Source organism: Nicotiana tabacum, chromosome 23 (genome assembly GCF_000715075.1).
Source record: "Nicotiana tabacum cultivar K326 chromosome 23, ASM71507v2, whole genome shotgun sequence".
NCBI classification, from domain to species: domain Eukaryota; kingdom Viridiplantae; phylum Streptophyta; class Magnoliopsida; order Solanales; family Solanaceae; genus Nicotiana; species Nicotiana tabacum.
This window is the reverse complement of record NC_134102.1, coordinates 86,215,599-86,236,230: the sequence shown is the minus strand read 5'-3', so window position 1 is coordinate 86,236,230 and position 20,632 is coordinate 86,215,599. Positions and strand designations below refer to the sequence as shown.

The 20,632-nt window shown below is 36.8% G+C and overlaps 1 protein-coding gene across 1 annotated transcript; it reads left to right on the top strand.

Moving 5' to 3' along the window:
- The first annotated feature begins 4,514 nt into the window (after nucleotides 1–4,514).
- Nucleotides 4,515–19,127, top strand: LOC107821274 (beta-adaptin-like protein A). The gene is made up of 11 exons (XM_016647702.2): nucleotides 4,515–4,914; nucleotides 5,472–5,988; nucleotides 9,072–9,196; nucleotides 11,338–11,536; nucleotides 14,814–15,042; nucleotides 16,318–16,484; nucleotides 16,658–16,867; nucleotides 17,454–17,564; nucleotides 17,746–17,922; nucleotides 18,054–18,497; nucleotides 18,593–19,127. The coding sequence occupies exons 1-11, from the start codon at nucleotides 4,862–4,864 to the stop codon at nucleotides 18,881–18,883; spliced, it is 2,523 nt and encodes an 840-aa protein (XP_016503188.2). The 5' UTR covers nucleotides 4,515–4,861; the 3' UTR covers nucleotides 18,884–19,127.
- Nucleotides 19,128–20,632: the final 1,505 nt, after the last annotated feature.

Here is a 20,632-nt window from a genome sequence, read left to right as displayed (position 1 = left end):
AAAGGTCGACTTTGACACTCACTATGGGTCAATAGTATTACGATAGAAATATTTAAATAAACACAATTTATGTGATCAATAATAAATTCTCCTTAGCAGGCAGAAACAAATAATTCTTTATATTTTGACAAATTTCCAAATAATCATTTACCTTCACAAGTTGCAATAAAATAAATATCAAAGCACCAAATAATTTTTATTATTAAGCACGATTTCTGCCGAGGTCGTACGGCCCGATCCAGAATAATGTGTACACTACCGATGGTCGTGCGGCACGAACCATAGATGCATCTATGTACTGCCGAGGCGTTCGGCCCGATCCACAAGAAGAGGAGAATGTTTTTATAAGCATTTGACTTGGATATTATAGAGGTTTTTATACAACAATAATACTAATTTCATAAGCGAACTTCCACAAATTTTCCAACAATTACTAATATAATTTAGACATTTTTAAATTAACAAGTATGATGCAATAATTCCAAATAACTCATGAATTGGGTCCTAAACACTACTCGGACAATAGAATAATAGTATCTACGCACGAACTCTTGTCACCTTGTACGTACGTAGCCCCCCATAATTAGAGATAATTATTTATTTGAAATACCTACGGGGTAAATTCCCTCTTACAATGTTAGACAAGAGACTTACCTCATCTCAAAGTTCATTTTCCGATCACAACTTCGCGTTAAAGCCTCAAATTGGTGCCGAAAAATCCGAAACTAGCCAATTGTTATATAATTTACTTAATACATGCTCAACAATTCGAAATTAGATTATTAGATTAAGTTCCCAACCAAATTGGTAAAATTTCTAAAATTCACTCGGGCCCACGTGCCCGAATTCCGAAAATTTTCAAAGAAAATAGTTTCTCATAATCTCAAGAACTCAAATATACAATTTTTATCTCATTCCATAACCATTTTAATGGTTAAAATCTCATTTTATTTTTATCAAAACCTAGATTTTTCATCTAAATCCTTGATTTTCACAATTTACATGTTATAATCTACCCATAATCTATGTATTTAACTCACAATGGGTAGAATTAACTTATCTCTAAGTTGCTAGTTGAATACCCCTATCAAGAAGCTCCAAAATCGCCCAAGAATGGAAGAAATAGGCTCAAAAATGGCTGAGCCCCATTTTTAAGGCATTCTGCCCAGCTGTGCTGACCCCATCTTCGCGAACACGATACGTGCCTCGCGTTTGTGAAGGCAAATTTCCACAGGCCTTAAAAATGCCCTTCGCGGACGCGACATGGGTCTTACTTGGCCTTCCCTTTGCGAACGCGTGCACTCCCTCGCAAACGTGAAGGGTAAAGTGTACTAACCCCCTCCCAGGCCCGTCCTTCTTCACGAATGTGATACTGCCTTCGCGAACGCGTAGGCTTAGGATCCCATGCTTCGCGAACGCGACCCCTTACCCGCGAACGTGAAGAACATTTTCCATCTCCCCCAAATCCTTCATCGCGAATGCGAGAGTCCTTCCGCGTTCGCGAAGAAGGAAACCAGAACTGGAAAATCTGGTTTTTCCAACTTAGCTCCGGGTGGTTCGAAACTCACCCGAGCCACTCGGGACCCCGTCTAAATACACCAACAAGTATGTAAACATAATACGGACTTGCTCGAACTCTCGAAATACGTAAATCAACAATGAAATCAAGAATCGCACCCCAAAACCGAATTGAATCAGAATATGAACTTCAAGTTTCCAAATTTCTCCGAATGCGTCGAATCATACCTAAACTACTCGGAATGACACCAAATTTTGCGTGCAAGTCTTAAATCACCATACAGAACTATTCCAGGCTCGAAATTTCAAACGGACCTTTATTACTCAAAAAACATACTCCAAACTAAATTTAAATAACTTTAAAACCTTCAAATAATTAACTTTCACTATTAAGCGCCGAAACGCTCCCGGTTTGTCCAAAACCCGATCCGAACATACGTCCAAGTCCAAAATCATTATACGAACTTATTGGAACCGTCAAATCCTAATTACGAGATCATTTACTCAAAATGTTGATCGAAATCAAACTTGGCTTTTTAAAGCCAAACTAAGGAACTAAGTGTTCCAATTTCAACCCGAACCCTTTTAAATCCCGAACTAACCATACCCGCAAGTCATAAAATATTAAAAGAACATATGTGGAGTCTTATTTAGGGAAACAGAGGTTCTAAAAGGTAAAACAACCGGTTGAGTCGTTATACAAGTGGCAACATATGGTTGTTATCATCCTTACACACAGAAACAAGCAACTGTCTCTTGCAAACACCCTTTAAAAACCGACCATCCAATCGAATACAAGGCCTACGCGCAGCCTTGAAGGCCTTGTTCTACGCATCAAAATAGATTTAGAAGCAAACAAACATTTTCTTGCCACTTTCAACAGTCTCTTCACTTAGTTTAACAACATATGTAATACAAGGATTAAACCTAAGTATTTCATCTCTATAGTCCAAAATTTTACTAAACTCCAGCACATGGTCACCTATTATGCCATTCAAAACCATGTCCCTTGATTTCCTACAAATTGACCTCCCAACATACAAACCTAATTCTTTTCTCACAAGCTCCTGGAATTTGAAAATTCAGATGTTAAGTTGCTATCTTATTTTGTCTTTGAATTTCTCAGCCAAGTATTTGGTGTGTTCATTATTTGTTCTTGTTAGTAGGTTCATATGTGTGTATTGGAATGTACTTCTCCACTACAAAATTTGTAGTCCTAGAGTTATAACTAGCAAACAGATATCAGGGACAACCATCCTTGCACTTACACCTCACCTTTATTGGTTGATTAACATATTTTTCAACAACAACTTTTTCTTCAACTGCAAACCTAGTAAGAGCTCCTCTAAACGTGTCAATACTCTCAAATTTCAAGACTAAGTTCCTATACAATAGTCTTACAGTTTGGGTCAAATATCATTTTTTTTAAACCTTTCTTCTTCTTGTTTTGGGTTTCCTTTGATTAACCTCTCCCTCCCATTCATCATCATTATCATCATCGTCGTCGTCATCATCATCATCATCATCATTATCAGTTTCAAAGCTAGCAGCCTCATCAAAAGAACAATATGGCTCATCACCTCCTATTTTACCCTCCAAAGGATTTTTTGGCCCGACTCTTTTCTAGCTTCATACTCATCATACCCCGCATCTACTATTTTTTTACCCAACTTAATACCCTCAATTGCAGGAACTCTAACTTTTTTTTCTCTACTCGGTTCTTCTTTCCTCCCTATAGGACATATACTCAATATGTATATCACTACCATAATCCCCTTCTCCTTCTTCAAATAACTCTACATGATCTGAATCAGAACTATTGTTAGTGCTAAAGCCATCTTCAGATTCATTAGAGGCAACATGTTCAGGAGGGGGCGATAGGTTCGGAGGAGGGGGGTAGTAGGATCAAGGGGAAGTAGTATCAAAAGGAGCACTTGGTGCAACAGGGGCACTAGTGGATGGTGCATTAGATGCCTCTTCGTATGTACCCAAACCCTTCCCCCCAAGTTTTGACCAAATTCTAAGAGAGAGAGGGACCACTACTAGTTCATCAATTATGTGCTCCACAAATACATCCAAGATATCTCCATTTTTTAATACTTGATAAATACCCATAATGTCCCTATTCACTTTAACTTCTACCAAATCAGGACAGTTAGGCGGTCTTATATAAATACAAGTAGAAGAAGGATTGTAGCCAAACTCTTTAACATAACCTAAAAACTCAAAGTAGGAGAACCTATCTACATCAACATCATGTGCAGAAGTAATAACTTCACCTATATAATCCTCATATGTAAATGAGTTTAGCTTATTCATGGAGATTTTTTCCTTTAAGGACGAATCTTACTGTGACGAGTTCAAAAGATTTAAAACCAACGCAAAGCAGATATATGACTATATCAGACCAATATCTACCAAATCAAAGCACATGCAACAATATATTCAGTATTATTACTATAGCACCAATGAAAAAAATACCCTAGAGCTTGAAACAACATAAAGACGACGAACACGCTAACCTTTAAAAAGTATATTTTCGTCCAAAATCCAAATCGAAGAAAGACAGTAGCATCGACGAATGGTAACAACGACTGAACTCCTTTCCTTGTAACTCGAACAAATCCAACTATTCATCAAAACCCTAAATACAACGACAAATTACGCTTTTAACTAGGTTTAATCAAAGAAACATTCATCTTGTCCCTTCAATTTTAGTCGGGAAGCATGAATTTTAGACAATTTGGGATTAGGGCTTTTTCGAATTGAGAATTTTTTATGGGGTGAGTGAAATAAACTGAAAAGGAAAATAGGTTGGGTATTTGGTTAAAAACGATGTCGTTTTTAAAAGTAAAACTTGGTTAAAATTGATTAACGTGATTAATTATATTAACAATAATAATTCTCTCTTAAGTCTTCATTTAACTACGTGACATTACCAGAAGGCATATTTATGCTACACAATATATAATTAATGGGAGATGGCTTAAAAGAGTGGAGAAAAAATCAAACATAACAAGTATAGGGTAGTATTGAAATATGGCTAAAGGTTGAATAGGAAGCTCATTTTTTCATGACTTACTTACATGGTGCATCTTTATGTATTTTCCCTTTTATTAAACTTGCTGTTAATAGAGATTGCAATGCGTTAATTCACCAAATTGGAGGGCTACAAAAGTAGATATTGGTATTTCCACACCCCTGCCACATCACAGTAGCAGAGAAAGCCTCAGAGCACCAGCAAAAACTCTTCAACTCCCTGCGCTGTACTCATTACATTACCAAAAACAGAGATCCATTCCTTTTAGCGACAAGCGAATCAAGATCCATTGTGCATCAATCAATGGCTCCTCCAGCTCAAACTCATCGATCTCCTTCACCTTCTCAACCTTCCGGGTAAACAAATCTTCTTCTTCTTCTTCTTCTTTTTTTTTTTTTTTGTAAGTTTTTTTCACATACCCTTTTGAACGGAGAATTAAAAAATCCACACCAATTACGAACTTTTCCTATTTTTCATTGTCTTTTACTTATTTTTTTTTCTGATCCTGTTGAAAAAAAGTGATGAATTGAGTTGTTTATAGTTGAATTCTGAAATTCCGAAGTCGAAAATACTTGTACTTAACTACTCAATAAACGATCAAGATTGGATTTTTAGCTTCGATCATGATGTTGCTATTTCCCACATTGACCTAAAAGTTCACCAATTCGAATCACTACTTTTTTTTGCATAATTATACTGTATTAATAACTCGATGGTTTATATTTAATGGCTGTATGATACATTCTATTTTATTATAATTGCATAAGGCAATGTCCTTGTTAAAAAATGAGCTTTGCTTGCTTCTATGGAATTACGGTAAATAAAGATTAGGGCTTTTGGAATGGCAAAAATTGAAATTTTATGTACAGTTTAAAGGATATACAATTGCTGATGTTAGTTTTCATTGGTGCAGAAAAGGGGAAGTTTCAGATTTGAAGATGCAGCTTAGGCAGCTGGCAGGTAGCCGAGCTCCCGGGACTGATGATGCAAAGAGGGAGCTGTTCAAGAAGGTGATCTCGTGTATGACAATTGGGATTGACGTTTCTTCAGTTTTCAGCGAAATGGTTATGTGCTCAGCAACCTCAGATATTGTTCTAAAAAAGATGTGCTACCTTTATGTTGGGAACTATGCTAAAAACAACCCAGAACTCGCGCTTTTGACCATTAACTTTCTTCAGAAGGACTGCAAAGATGAGGATCCCATGATTCGCGGTTTGGCTCTAAGGAGCTTGTGTTCTCTGCGGGTCACAAATTTGGTCGAGTATTTGGTCGGCCCCTTGGGTTTAGGGTTGAAGGATTCAAATAGCTATGTCAGGACAGTTGCAGCCATTGGTGTTTTGAAGTTGTACCATATCTCAGCATCAACTTGCATGGATGCGGATTTTCCTGTCACGCTTAAGCATTTGATGCTTAATGATCGAGATGCTCAGGTTTGGCAATTTGATTGACATGATATCTATTCTCTTTTTTTTTTGGCTACTTCTTATGCTTGAGTTTTTCGAAGCAATTATTACCTACTGTTTGGTTGCTATGTGATTTACATTAACAACAAAGTAGTTGCACTGTTGCAGACACTTTTTGATATAACCATAGATTTTCCATTTTTCATGGTTTCACCCCCCCCCCCCTCTATGACATCGGATAGCATTTCAGCATAGATGGTGTGGATTCCACCCATATTGGATAATTGTTTCAACAATTTGCAGCATACTTTGGCATAATTTCATAATGTTATTTTTTTGATAAAGTTGAGAGAAATAAATCAATATTCTAGAAACTATAATTAGTTCCTTGCGGCTCATGGCAAAAGTCATGTAGAACTTAGACTACTGCAATGGGAAATAGACATGACTAGTTTGCTTAACAAATGGATCTTTCTTATGTTTTTGCCAGGCTTTTGCTGCTGTTTATTTGATTTAACTCGGTTGGAGATAAATCAACTTGGTATTTGAGTTGTACATGTGATTTCTATTGCCAAAATTCATATCTCATTTGTAGTATCAATGTTAATTAGATGTATGTCCATTTAAGAACATAGTATGGTGGTGGAAGGAGTTCATATGTTGGGATGTTGTGGATGGGATTAGGAAAAGGTTACAACATTGGAAAATTGGGTGATATTAGACAAATCTTTTTCGCTTTGGGGATTGGAGGTCTGATTAGGATAGATGTTAAGTTCTTTGCATGTCGTTCGTAGGAAACCATATCTTTTTTAGGTTTTTTATTTTTGGTATACTTCTTGTATACTGGCGTTCTTGTGCCCAAACTTTTTTTAATAAAACTATTACTTTATAAAAGAAATGTATTATAGTGTGAATTTAAGTAAATGAACTGAGAACAAAAATGATATGCTAAAAAGGAAGGAATGAAAAAAATAAAGGTTTATTTGTGAGGAAGACATAACGGAAGGTGATAGTGTTTCTTTACCATGAGGTGAAGTTTTCTAGGAATTTCATTTTTTAAGAATTGAATAGTGATGAGATAATTGAGTATGCTTATCTTGATTTTTTGGATTAGTAATTATGCTATTAGAAAGCGGGCTTTGGATCAACGGAGAGCGTTGTGTTAATATGGGTGACCATGGTTCAAATCTTGAAATCATCCTCTCCCATGAGGAGGTAAAGTTGTGTACATTCGTCTTCCTTCGAGATTATCTTCTGGGTGCGAGCCTTTTAGCACTTGATCTGTAATTGTTATATTTTTAACAAAAGATGGACACTTAAGATGGTGGGACCTAGTCATTAGAGAACCAAGAGAAACAATAATTCTCAAATGACTAGACTTAAGTTAAAATTGGGTTAATCACCGGCTAAGTCATGTGCTTGGGGAATAGCCGTATAGCTGTATTGTATAGCTAGTTTTTAGCTAGAATTAACCCATTAGGATAGAGATGTAAGTTGCACATTTTTGTTGAACAGGAAGAACAACGTGCTCCAAACAATTTTTTATTCATCTTTCTTTTTGTTTTTGTTTTTTGTTTTCTTTGGATAAGGGTAGCATTTAGGTCTGCTTGCACCTACCTGGACAGATATGTTGGTACTTGCTACCTCCCACTAACAGAGGCGCTTAAAGCATGCTTAAGCCTTGAAGCAAGGCTCAAAACATGTTGAGCGCTTTGCCTCGCTTGGCAGGCGCTTCAGTGTCGTCATCAAAGCTCTAAGGCATACTTTTCTTTGACAATGAGCGTAATCCACAAGAGGCGACACTAAACAATTGATATTTCACTTTACCATAATTTTTTAAAATTTCTTTTTTCATATTTTTGTTATTCATGCTTATAATTATTAGTCTTAGACTACACACATATATTTGTATTCTTTCTCCATTTGCACCTTTCTTCGTTAAAGCCCTACGCTTTATTTGTGCTTTGCGCTTAAAGCCCAATGGATGTTAGAGCTTTTTTGCGCTTTTCGCCTTTGATAACACTGGCAGAGTCACCTCTTCACCTGATAACTCTTATCATCAAGACTTGGGCAGATAAAAGAATTCACATAGTGTCGCCTTGGAACCGAACCTGGGTCACTCCCACTATTCGACTGCTAGGCACACCTCAGGCAGTGATAGTTTTTTAGTCATCTAAACCAACTTATAAACTATAAAGTACACCAACTTTGCTTTGTCAAAGGTTAAAAGCTGCAATTCGCTCTTTCTTTTTTCTTGTTTTGATCCTCTTACTTTAGGGGGAATTCCCAAACTCTTTCTAAGTTTTTTAAGGCCACAATCCGTGGATGTTTTCTTTTTCTTTGAGAAAAAAGTACTTTTAATTAAAATACCTCCAAGTTGGTACTAATCTCTTATTAAAGTAAGTGGAGTTCAGGCATGCAAGGAATCCATGAGATCCATGATCCGTGGGTGTTTTGCTAGGTTTGAGTCCCTTACAACCTTTGGGGTCTATTGGTACCAGATAAAAGTCTTAATATTTTGAAAAGTTTCATTTTGTTTTGCAAATTTTGGAAGCTAATCTTTACTTTCAATGGAAAAGAGAACCCTTTTTCTGTTTATTGATGTCCACAGGGACATGTTTTTCAAAAGGTTAAGTATATTTCTGTGTTCCCCTAGGTGCGTCACCACTAAATTCAGGTTGTGATTGATGTTTCTCTGTGATTCTTTTGTTCAATTGAATTTAAATGGCGCTGAAGTTCTTGTTTTGACCATCCTATAGCATATGCTACTTTCGATGTTATAGCATTGAGAATTGAGTCTCATTTAACAATGTATGTGTATATTGATTACCACTAGATTGACATTTCTTTCCTTTTAGTCTTCCATCATTTGCACCAGACAACCATAATGTATTGCGCCAGTCTCCAATACATTTAAGCTTTTCCGCTCATGGTTTATTTCCATATACGTGCATCAACATGGAATGCTTTTCAGTTTTCAACAAATCTCAAAGCTCTTTATTTATCACCAGAAAGCATTTAACAACTCTAATTTCATGTGTAAAAGAAGCAGTCGTTTCATGATCTCTAGCCCTATCATTTACTCATATTTATCTTTTTTCTGTCTTCAGGTTGTAGCCAACTGCTTGTGTTCCCTACAGGAAATCTGGGGTTTGGAAGCAACAAAATCTGAGGAAGCTTCAACAGAAAGAGAAACACTATTAAGCAAGCCACTTATTTATTACCTTTTGAATAGGTAAATTGCTGTCATAACCATGTGATTGAATACCTTATCAAAACCATGTGATTGAATAATCTCCACTATATTTTGTACTTTTGGCAATCATGTCTGTGTATGGAATAATAAACTCTGTGTATTCATCAAAAAGGAAAAAAACAGTTTATGGTGTACTTTTCTGCAGTTATGTCTGAATTAAGTTAATATATAACTTACATATTACTCGATGCAATACTGGTTCTTGTCTTACAGTATTTTTATTGGTGTTCATCATTAGGCAGGTCTTGTTTGAATGCTATAGAACAGAAGTGTTGCGAGTAAATCTGCATTCGTAAAGGCTAAAATGCTTTTAATTTACTGATATGTCGTGATTACTTATAAAGAAAAAAATTTACTGATATGTTGTGGATATTTTGATATTTTGTTTTGTTCAGGTTAGAATGAGCATTAGCATGAAAATCTTTGTCCTCTTCAGGGACTCTATTATTATGTAGAATTTTTTGGATAAAGATATAAATAAAGAATCTTGTTGATTGCAAAAAGTAATGTTATATGCACTTGTTTATGCCTCGTCTTTCCTGGAGGGACTACATAGTATATTATTTGCAGTCATAGGAGAAGGATGTGTGACTACTTAAAGTCTGTGTGAGTGCCTTCATATTTGATTTTTGGGTCATCGCAAAAGGTAATCTTTGTGAAAGTACTGTGCTTGCAGTTGTGTGGTGTATTTGGACACGGATCACGATACTACAATGTTCCAAAACAGAATGTTGCATCTAGCTTTTTTGCATCATTTCTAGTTTTGATATGCTATCTTATGATGTGAGGATTGCCCAAAACCATATAAGAAGACAACCTCTTCCTTCAACCAATGTGGGACATTCTAATACCCTCTCGCATCCTAGATCTGGACAACTAGATTGTGAATACTATAACATTGATAATCCAACAATTGGGAGACACCTATCTTGCTCAACCCTTCAAAATGCTTGCCGCACTCGTCTCGATTGGACAGGGTGTGGACGTGGATCTCGATCCAATTGGGGTGTGTGTGTGGATCCACAGTGGATTTCATCAACCTAAAATTTGGTGCTTTGGCTACAACTACGACCAAGAAATATAGGTTGATTGGCTATTTAGTTTGATGTTTTATATATATATATATATAAAGAGAGAGAGAGAGAGAGAGAGAGAGAGAGAAAGATTAAGTAATAGAAAGCTTAGCTATTATACGAGATACCATATCAATAAAGTATTAATTGTTTACAAAGAATTTAATTAATCTAGCTTTAATTTGATAACGTCAATTAATTGTCAAAAGATATACTTATATATATGTTGTAATATACAATTATTAGCTATATCTTAACACCCGTACCCTTACTTCTATATGTATCCCCAAATCCTTAGATTAAGGTGATGACAAATCCAACTTCTAGATCCGCACCCATATCGGTTGCTCACATCCAAATTCGAGCAACATAGAGAAACAAAACAACATGGGTAGGTCTAGCTCACATAAATTGGGACAGAGGGAGTACGTGTTTTTGGAGGGAATGTAATGTTTCAATGCTCTTTAAAGTCCTAATTCTTTCGCAGAAAGATAGACTGCAATTCTCTCAAAGAAACAAAGGTTTATTATCTAAAAGCCTAATGTACTTGGACTTGGGCAGGAGGCAGGCCCTAAACTAGCTCAAACTGCTTGGTGAAGATATCTCTTTGCTGAAACTTTTTGGATAAATATCTTTTGCTGACACTTGAGAGAGTAGTTATACTTCCCGCTCTCTTTTCTATATTTGATCATTTTGTTGCCGTGTTTAATATAGCTTCTCTACCTTCACTAGGTAGAGGTAAGGGGTGCGTACACACTACCCTTACCGCACTTGTGGGAATACACTGGGTTTGTTGTTGCCGTGTTTAATATTTTCTCTAGCTGCTTAAGATCATGCAATAATGTAAGACTCCTGGGAGCCTGTTAATTCTTTAATCTGCGGAGACAGTTATACTACACGGATAATAAAATTTCAGTGTGGCATGTTTAGTATCTTTTTCATCAAATCCCATGAAAAAAGTAGAATTAATGCTTCCCTTTCCCTGTCGTTGCATTGTTTGGACTTTCTAGCGAGAGATTGCCTTATCTTTCAGACATGATTCTGCAGGTTCAAGGAATTCAGTGAATGGGCTCAATGTGCTGTTCTTGATTTGGTTTCAAAGTATGTGCCTGCTGACAATAATGAGATATTTGACATGATGAATCTTCTTGAAGATAGGCTTCAACATGCTAATGGTGCTGTTGTCTTGGCAACAATCAAGTTATTTTTACAACTGACACTCTCTATGGCTGACATTCATCAACAGGTTCCCATCCTAGTATTCAGCTAAAATGTTTCCCTAGTAGATGATGATGTATATGGTTACTCGGTCATCTCTTTTTACTTGTCATCAGCTAAAGTTTCTACTCACCAAATAGTCGACTAAGTTTGCTGTCTTTATTTTTCTACTATTCTTTTGACTATGCTCCGGGTAGCTCTTTTCTTTTTAATTTTTTACTTATCTTTATATCTTTTTGGTCCAAATTGCCTTGTTTAGGAGATGATATAAAATCAAGTACGTTTATGATAACCGTTGTTTAAGGTTCATTCCTATTCTTGGTGTACCCAATGTTGGCCCTCCTTGTTATGTTGTCCACACTCCAGTTGTCCAACTCTAAGCATGCCCGGGGAGGGTGGGGGGTTAAGTGTCCCATATTGGTGGCTGAAATGGGTTGTTGTCTCTTTATATGGTCTTGGGAAATCCTTATCTCATGTGCTAGCTTTTAGGATTGGATTAGGTCCCTCCATTTCTTATCAGCATCTTTCAGGGGTATTCGAAAAAAGGAGGGGGTGACAAGCATTAAGGGCTACATGCTTATTAGTCTGGTGGAAAGCATCTATACGATAATTTTTAAGGTGCTTTTCAATAGACTAAAGATGAATGTGTTTGTGGAAAGGAAGTGAAATTTCAGATGTGGTGGTAAATAAAGTGGTTGATGCTAGAAGAAAAAGGGAGATATGTCTGGACCTCTAGAAAGCCTATGACCACGTAAATTGGAACTTCTTGGACTTCATCATGATGAGGATGAGAGTCAAGGACAAGTGGAGGAGTACAGAATAGATTCTGCATAGACTCGGTCAATTTTTTGTCCTAGTGAATGACTGTATGGGAGTCCGTGTGGATTCTTCGACAGCTCATGGGTTCGAGGCAGGGGGATTTGTTATCTCCCATGTTATTCATTTTGGTAATAAAAACGGCGAGTTAGATGATGACTTGTGCTATATCGAGAGGTCTCCTGAGGGGCTTTATTGTATTGATCAAGAAATGGACAGTGCAACGTAAGAGTCACACATCTTTTATTTGCGAATGATACTTTTGGTTTTTCTTAATAATGTAGAGTGCCTCAGTCGACATACCTGCAATAGGTACTTATATGATTTTAGGTTGTGGCAGGTCTCAGAATCAACTCCAGAAAATGTCAGATCTTATCAATGGGCGAGGTGAACAACATTGAACATCTAGCACAAGTATTTAGCTGTAAGGTTGGAGCTCTCCTTACTACTTACCTTGGCTTGCCGTTGGGCGGTTTGAACAAGGACCTAAAAGTGTGGAATCCGGTCATTGAGAGAGTTGAGGAGAGGTTAGTAGGGTGGCAAGAGAAGTCTTTGTCGAAAGAGGGAAGGAAGTATTGTACTAATCATGAGCATGTTGTCAAGTAGTTTCACATACATCTCATCAATGCAGACATTGGTTAGAGTGACAAAAAACGTTGAAAAGACTACAGAGAAATTTCCTTTCGGATGCCGTAGATGTAATCAGGAACTACCAAATAGTGAGTTGGGAGACCATCATGGTTCCAAGACAATGGGAAGGACTTAGGAGTAAAAGATGTGAGAATTTTTAATGACGCCCTGCTTAGAAAGTGGCTATAGAGATTTGGGATTGAGGTGCAGGCTTTCTGGAGGGAGGTCATAGCAGAAAAATATCGGTACCATTGATGGGAGATGAAGGACTAGGATTATTACATTGCCATCTTGGTATGGATTGTGGAGGAGCATTATGAAGGGACGGAAGACTTTAGTGGTCACATTACTTTTAGTGCAAGTGATGAGAGCAGGTTTAGCATCAAGGGAATGTTAAAAACCATTGTCTTTTTTTTTTTTGTTTGTATTACCACTCAAAGAGCCGGCCATATGTACCTCGGGCTGGAGAGAACGTGTTGAGGATAGCCTTTACTAACATGTACAAGTCTCGAGCCAAACAGACGTGACTGTGCAACAGTTGCGAAAAGAACAAGATGGAGGAGTTCATTTGGACTTTAGGTTTAAGAAAAACCTATTAGATTGGGAGATTGGCGAATTCCAAAATTTTGTTGAGTTACTTTACAAATAGAGCGTATCAGATACCATGCAGGACTTGGGGAGTTAGGGAAAGAGGAGAGACGTCATGTTCTCTGTAAAATACTGATGGTGAAGGATGAGGTGATTTCTCGCATCTTTTGGTTTCCAAGGGCGCCTAGTAACATGTGCTCCTTTGCGTCGTTAACAGCAGGTGACATACTAACAGCCGAAATTTTGAGGAAGAGGAGGATCATACATATAAGCAGGTGCTATATGTATAGATGCTCAGGAGAAGATGTGGAACCGCTTCCGGTTGCAAGGTTAAATTGCAGCGGGCCTGCCGTGTGTGGTCTTGAATTGATTCGAAATACAGTTGTTGATGCTGAGTACATTAAAGGGAGGGCACTGTTCAGTTGGGCTTTTAGAAGAAGAGAAGATCCATGGCATGAGATGTCACTCTTAGCCCTCATGTGGGTTATATGAAAAAGATGAAATAAAAGGGTGTTTGGGTATGACTTTTTATATTTGAGGAATAACCTGGTCTATAGTTCCATTATGGTGCACCCAATCTCGGTTTGTATAGATGATTGGGCTCTATACTTACTGGTATACAGCTTGCATACAGGGATTTTTTCAATATCAATAAAATTATATACCTTAAAAAGTCAATAATCTTTCAGTGCATATAAAAAGAAGCTTGAAAAGTCAATACAGTTTGAGATTTAGCTTTTCACACGTACAGATGAAGCCAAGTATATAACCTAAAACAAAGATAACAAAAAATGTTTAGTCTTGGAGATCATGCTGGTGACAATGCCACTCTCGGAACAAACCTTTGGTACAAGTGTATATTTTTTAGACAAATGGGGTCCCCGTATTCTATTCGTCCAAATGTTTCATCAGATTAACTCTCTGTGAGCTTTAAGATAAGCAAGGAGGAGATATTGAGAGAATGCATGAAAACTAATGTTTCACATCTGATTCCTTTTATAGGCACACATTACAATGTTCATAGCTATATTTACTCGACGGGGGCCATTAATACTATATTACATCAAGTATAAGTACTCACACTTAGCTATCTAACCGCCTCAAGTTAATCATTATGTTGCTCTGACAGCTTTGTTACCTAATGGTTGCATAAAAATGCAAAATGATGTTACCGTTTTTGAATTTAATCTGTGCAGAATTTCCATCATTGAAACATCCTATACTTAACCAACACTGAGTTCTAATTTTCGTTTACTCATTCTTCTGTTTAGGTGTATGAGCGTATAAAAGCACCTCTCCTTACATTAGTTAGCTCAGGAGGTCCAGAGCAATCCTATGCTGTGTTAAGCCATCTACATTTGCTGGTGATGCGTGCACCATATATTTTTTCAGCAGACTACAAGCACTTCTACTGCCAATACAATGAGCCGTTTTATGTCAAAAAGCTAAAACTTGAGATGCTGACTGCTGTGGCAAATGAGAGCAATACATATGAAATTGGTGAGTATCTGTATCAGTCAACTAATTTGAAGTTTTCAACCGAAACGTCTTTGTGTGTACCTCATTTCCTGATGTTGGATCATGGTCAAAGGGATTATTGGTGTTGCACCAGCCAAAAAATAGAACAATAATTAAGGGCATAAAGGTAAGAAAGAGTATTTCTTTCTGAGAAGAGGTAAGAAAGAGTGAATTTGCGCAGTAATCAGTTAAACTGTTAATAAAGCTATGGAAAGCACGTTCTGTTGGTTTTGGATGTTTAGAATGATTAGTAAATATAAACTGAAGTGCTAAATATCTTGTAAGTTCCATACACTTCCGACTCATAATTCTCAAATCAAACTTTTAAATTACACTTTGTTACCAAAAATAGATGCAGGTTCTCATTTCCCTTATCTAACACCAATATATGCTTCCTCCAACCAGCTCTAGTACCGGGTAACGTAGACTTAGTCAAATGGGATTAGATCACCTAAGTGTTTTCTCATAATGCCAAAAGGACCTTAGGCTTATGAACAAAGTAAAATTGTTATCAAGGGGTTTAGGTGAAATGGCACCCATTCCTGTCTTTTCTTTCTCCATCGATCCTCCAATAAAAAGTTAACTCATCTATCTCTCTCCTCCTTTTCTTTGTTTTCTTTTTTGTAATAGTCATTTTCTTCATTTTAAAAGATGCTTTTGTTTTAGTTGTGATAAGAAGTTCAAATTTCACATGTTATTTTATCATTTTTAATTGGACTTAAGGATGTGTTGATTCCATTTGCTTTCTAGAATTAGGGTTAATTGACGGATAATATGGGCAAGTTATGAATTATCATGTAGGGATTAGAATATACAGTGATTAAAAATCATTGCATTACTAGACTTATTGATTGTGTAGTTTGTCGTATTAAATCTGGATATACAATATATAATGTAAAACATGTGTGTATAAATTAGATTAAGATTTATTTCAGTAGTGCCCTTCACCTATGTTAAAATTGTATCCAATCTTGTATTGGTATTATTATCATATCTATCATTAAAGCAAACAGCTACATCCCAAATGCCAGAGATTACACATAGGCTATGCAGGTATTATCTAGGCGAAAGCAAAATGCAACCAAATCCCTGAATAATAAATGTAGAGTTTCATAAGGAGCCTATTTTCTTTTATACCAAACCCATAAACCCTTTTTTGGTGTGGTGATGTGTAGGTTACCTGAGTATTATTAAGGACTTCTATTGTCCATCTTTAGATTAGCCAATCTGGTTGATATCTTTGTGGATTGACTTCAGTGACGGAGCTATGTGAATATGCTGCTAATGTTGACATTCCCATGGCGAGAGAGTCGATCAGGGCTGTTGGCAAAATAGCATTACAACAGTATGATGTTAATGCTATTGTAGATAGGCTGCTCCAGTTTTTGGAAATGGAGAAAGACCATGTGACTGCAGAAACTCTGGTATATTGTCATTGGTTTTCCGTTTTCCTTTTTGGATCTTTCCTTTTCTGAGTTTTTTTTATTTTTTTATTTTTTTATTTTTTGGAGGAATAGTGCCTTAAATTTTTAAAATTATCTGAGACCTCATGTCTTGCTATTTTTGTTTGGTCTTACCATGAAATTTGCTCATATAGGTACTTGTGAAAGATCTCCTTAGGAAATATCCTCAATGGAGTCATGATTGTATAGCAGTAGTAGGGAATATTAGTAGCAAAAATGTCCAGGAACCCAAAGCCAAGGCAGCTCTTATTTGGATGTTAGGGGAATATGCTCAAGACATGCAAGATGCTCCATACGTATTGGAGAGTCTTGTTGAGAATTGGGAAGAGGAGCATTCTGCAGAGGTAATCAAGCTGCATTTTTCTTTTCTTTTTTAGTGTTTGTTTTTTCTTTTCCTATGCAAGTTTTTGTGTCTCTTTTTAAAATTCCTTTTTTATTGAATGGTTTTTGTGTGCTCTTTTATGCTCTTCTTTAGAAGATCTTTCTAATTATTGAGCATGGCCAAGAGTGTCATAATACCTGAATGTAATCAGTTGTCTCATTTTGTAAGGCTCTGAATCTTAAAAATGATTTGTGCTTTGGAGTAAACATTTCTTCGCTAACTTTTGTCAGTTACCTTGTGGTTTGTTAATGCAAGTCAATACATTACTTGCTTAGTACAAAGGTGATGATGTCAAAATTGCAAAAGGCGGCCCCCCTGTTCATCAGTTTTCCTCTTTCGAGTGATGGAAAAAACAAAGCTTTCTTGTGGGATTGATAATGAATGAACTAAAATTGTGAATTTCTTGTGTGGGCTCCTCTTAACAGTAGGAAGGTTCGGATGGATTGAAAGGCATTTGTAAATGTAGTTCTCATAGAGTTAAAAATATATACATAAAACAAAGATAGATGCATAAGCTTATTAGACTTAGCTTTCTATGCATTATGCAGGTTCGTTTACATCTTCTTACAGCAGTAGTGAAGTGCTTTTTCAGAAGACCACCAGAGACTCAGAAAGCCTTGGGAGCTGCATTAGCTGCTGGTGTTAATGATTTTCATCAGGTATCACTTCTTTTTTGTATTTTGAAAAATTACTGATATAAAAAGACAATATATTTAGTTTGGAATGAAGTAGGCCCGAATAGAACAGAATGAACTTAATTGTGAATGAGGCGTAGTTGATTGGCAAATATTAGTATGAAGTGTTTTGTGTGCCTCTAATGATGTGCAAGTATTGTTGCAGGATGTCCATGACAGGGCATTATTATACTATAGACTTCTACAGTACAATGTCTCCGTAGCAGAGCGTGTGGTGAATCCTCCAAAGCAAGCTGTTTCTGTCTTTGCTGATACACAAAGTAATGAAATTAAAGATCGCATCTTTGATGAGTTTAACAGCCTCTCTGTTGTTTATCAAAAGGTATGCAAGATGTTCTTCGCTCATATCAATTGTATAATAATTTGGGGATCTTTGTCAGAAGTGTAATTTCAATGCTACTGCACATTAGTGAAAAGATAAAACATGTTTCTCATGCTTAATTATTTTTGCAGCCTTCTTACATGTTCACCGATAAGGAACATAGAGGGCCGTTTGCCTTCTCTGAGGAAATTGGAAATTTATCTATTGGGGCAGAACCGACTGATAATGTAGTCCCAGCGCAGAGAATCGAGGCAAATGACAAGGATTTACTTTTGAGTACTTCAGATAAAGAAGAAAGTAAAGGTTCTAGTCACAATGGTTCTGCATATAGTGCTCCTGGATATGATGGTTCTTTGGCTGCACCATCTCAAACTGATCTTGTTTCCTTGGATTACAAATCTACTCCAAGTGCGGCATCAACTACTTCGGCAATCGATGATTTACTTGGTCTTGGTTTGCCTGCTGCAGCTAGCTCTCCTCCTCCGCCTCCTGTTTTGAAGCTCAATACTAAAGCTGTTTTAGATCCCAACACTTTCCAGCAGAAATGGCGTCAACTGCCAATATCAATATCACAGGTGCACATATATCGAAACATTACTATTACGACATCCCTCATTGTCAGTTAATTCTCCTACATTTTCATAATACTTTGCCTTTTCTTCTTTATCAGGAAACCTCTATTAGTCCACAAGGCGTGGCAGCAATGACAACTCCTCAAGCGCTTATCCGTCACATGCAAGGCCATTCAATCCACTGCATAGCTTCCGGTGGTCAAGCTCCAAACTTCAAGTTCTTCTTCTATGCACAAAAAGCAGAGGAACCGTATACCTATCTTGTAGAATGTATAGTTAATTCATCATCGTGTAAAGTACAGTTAAAGATCAAAGCTGATGATCAGAGTACATCTCAGGCCTTCTCAGAATTGTTCCAGTCAGCCTTGTCCAAATTCGGTTTTTCATAGTCATTCGGATGTCCCTCTTGTTGTAATGCTCCTTAGATGTATTAGTGGATTCACATTTCTTTGTAATTTTATTTTGTACTAGTTTAATAAGAGTCAGAAAACAAACCATGAAACGTGACTTTACTTTATTCTGTACAACATGAGCTAAGATGAGTGTTTCATGCCCTGTGATCCTGAGGCAAAAACTACTTTTTGTGGACTGTAACATTTTTCTGTGGCCAATTATAAGAGGCTTCTTTTTCCAGTTTTGGTTCGATTACCCCATCAAACTTTCCTATTTTGTGTGGTCAAAAACTGCATACAGCCAGTGGGAAATGTTTTCATCAGAAGATATCAAAAGGAGTTAATCCAAATATCAGCTAGTAACAATTTACTAAATAGTAATGGTAATTAACTACAATTTTTTCATAACTAAACATGTATGACTGTAGTGTTTGTAAAATTCTTAGATGGTTTTAGATCATGTCTCTATTTATTGTTTGTCCGCACTTTAAACCACAAAATACTGTTGTGATCCTTTCTATGAATAGATTCCTGTGTCCCTATAACATAATCAACTGGCTGGTATTTTTCAAGACCAAATGTGTTCCGGTTAATTAGGCATTCCTTCTTTCCTTGCTAGGCGCAGGGTGGTGAAATGAGATTTCGAAATTATGGCGATGAGAATTTTGAGCAACAAGCTGTTGGAAAATTTTGATTAGTGCTGTAGGAAAAAATAATTACTATGTTCATGACATAACTGAAGAAATAAACTATCTTTGGAAACAAGGAAGAAAAAGAAGGGAACGTTTCTAAGCTTGCTAATCCGATACTCAAAAGAAGAGTAATCTGTGGCAACGTACACCCCATTTTAATTTAGGTGTCTTACTTACTTTTTAGTTACTTTAAAAAAGAATGTCTTTTTTTATATTTAGTAATTCTTTAATTTTAATTTTTCACATAGTATATTTAAGGTCACAGGATTCAAGAACATTATGACATATTATACACATTTTTAGTTTAAGATCAAATTTGAAAGTTTTCCTACTTTCTAAACCGCGAATCCAACTAAACTAAAGACACATTAATTAAAACGGAGGGAATAGTGTTTATATCATCATTTCCAAGGTGAGACGGGAAATGGAGTCATTATTGAAACCAGAGGTAAACACACCATACTGGTCATGCCGAAGAAAATAATTATACCCATTTTCAATCTTACATGCTATAAATATTATAGTAGCATTTAAAATCCTACTTTTGAAATATTTCAAAAGTTATTTTAATTGAGTAAATAGTTCTTAAAACAGGATCGCAAGTCATTCCTAAGAGAGGCAGTCAAGTACCTTGGGTCGATTATCCAGGGGATGGGGAGATCGACGAGGATGTCACACACCGTATAGGGGTGGGGTGGATGAAATAGAGGTTAGCATCTGGAGTCTTGTGTGATAAGAAAATGCCACCGCTACTCAAAAGTAAGTTTTATAGAGCGATGGTTAGACCAGCCATGTTCTATGGGGCTGAGTGTTGGCCAGTTAAGAGCTCACATATTCAGAAGATGAAAGTATGAAGATGTTGAGGTGGATGTGCGGGGACACTAGGATGGATAAGATTAGGAATGAAGATATTCGAGATAAGGTGGGCGTGGCTCCCATGGATGACAAGATGCGGGAAGCGAGGCTCAGATGGTTCGGCCACGTACAAAGGAGAAGCCCAGATGCCCCGGAAAGGAGGTTCGAGAGGTTGGCGTTGGTGGGTACGAGGAGAGGA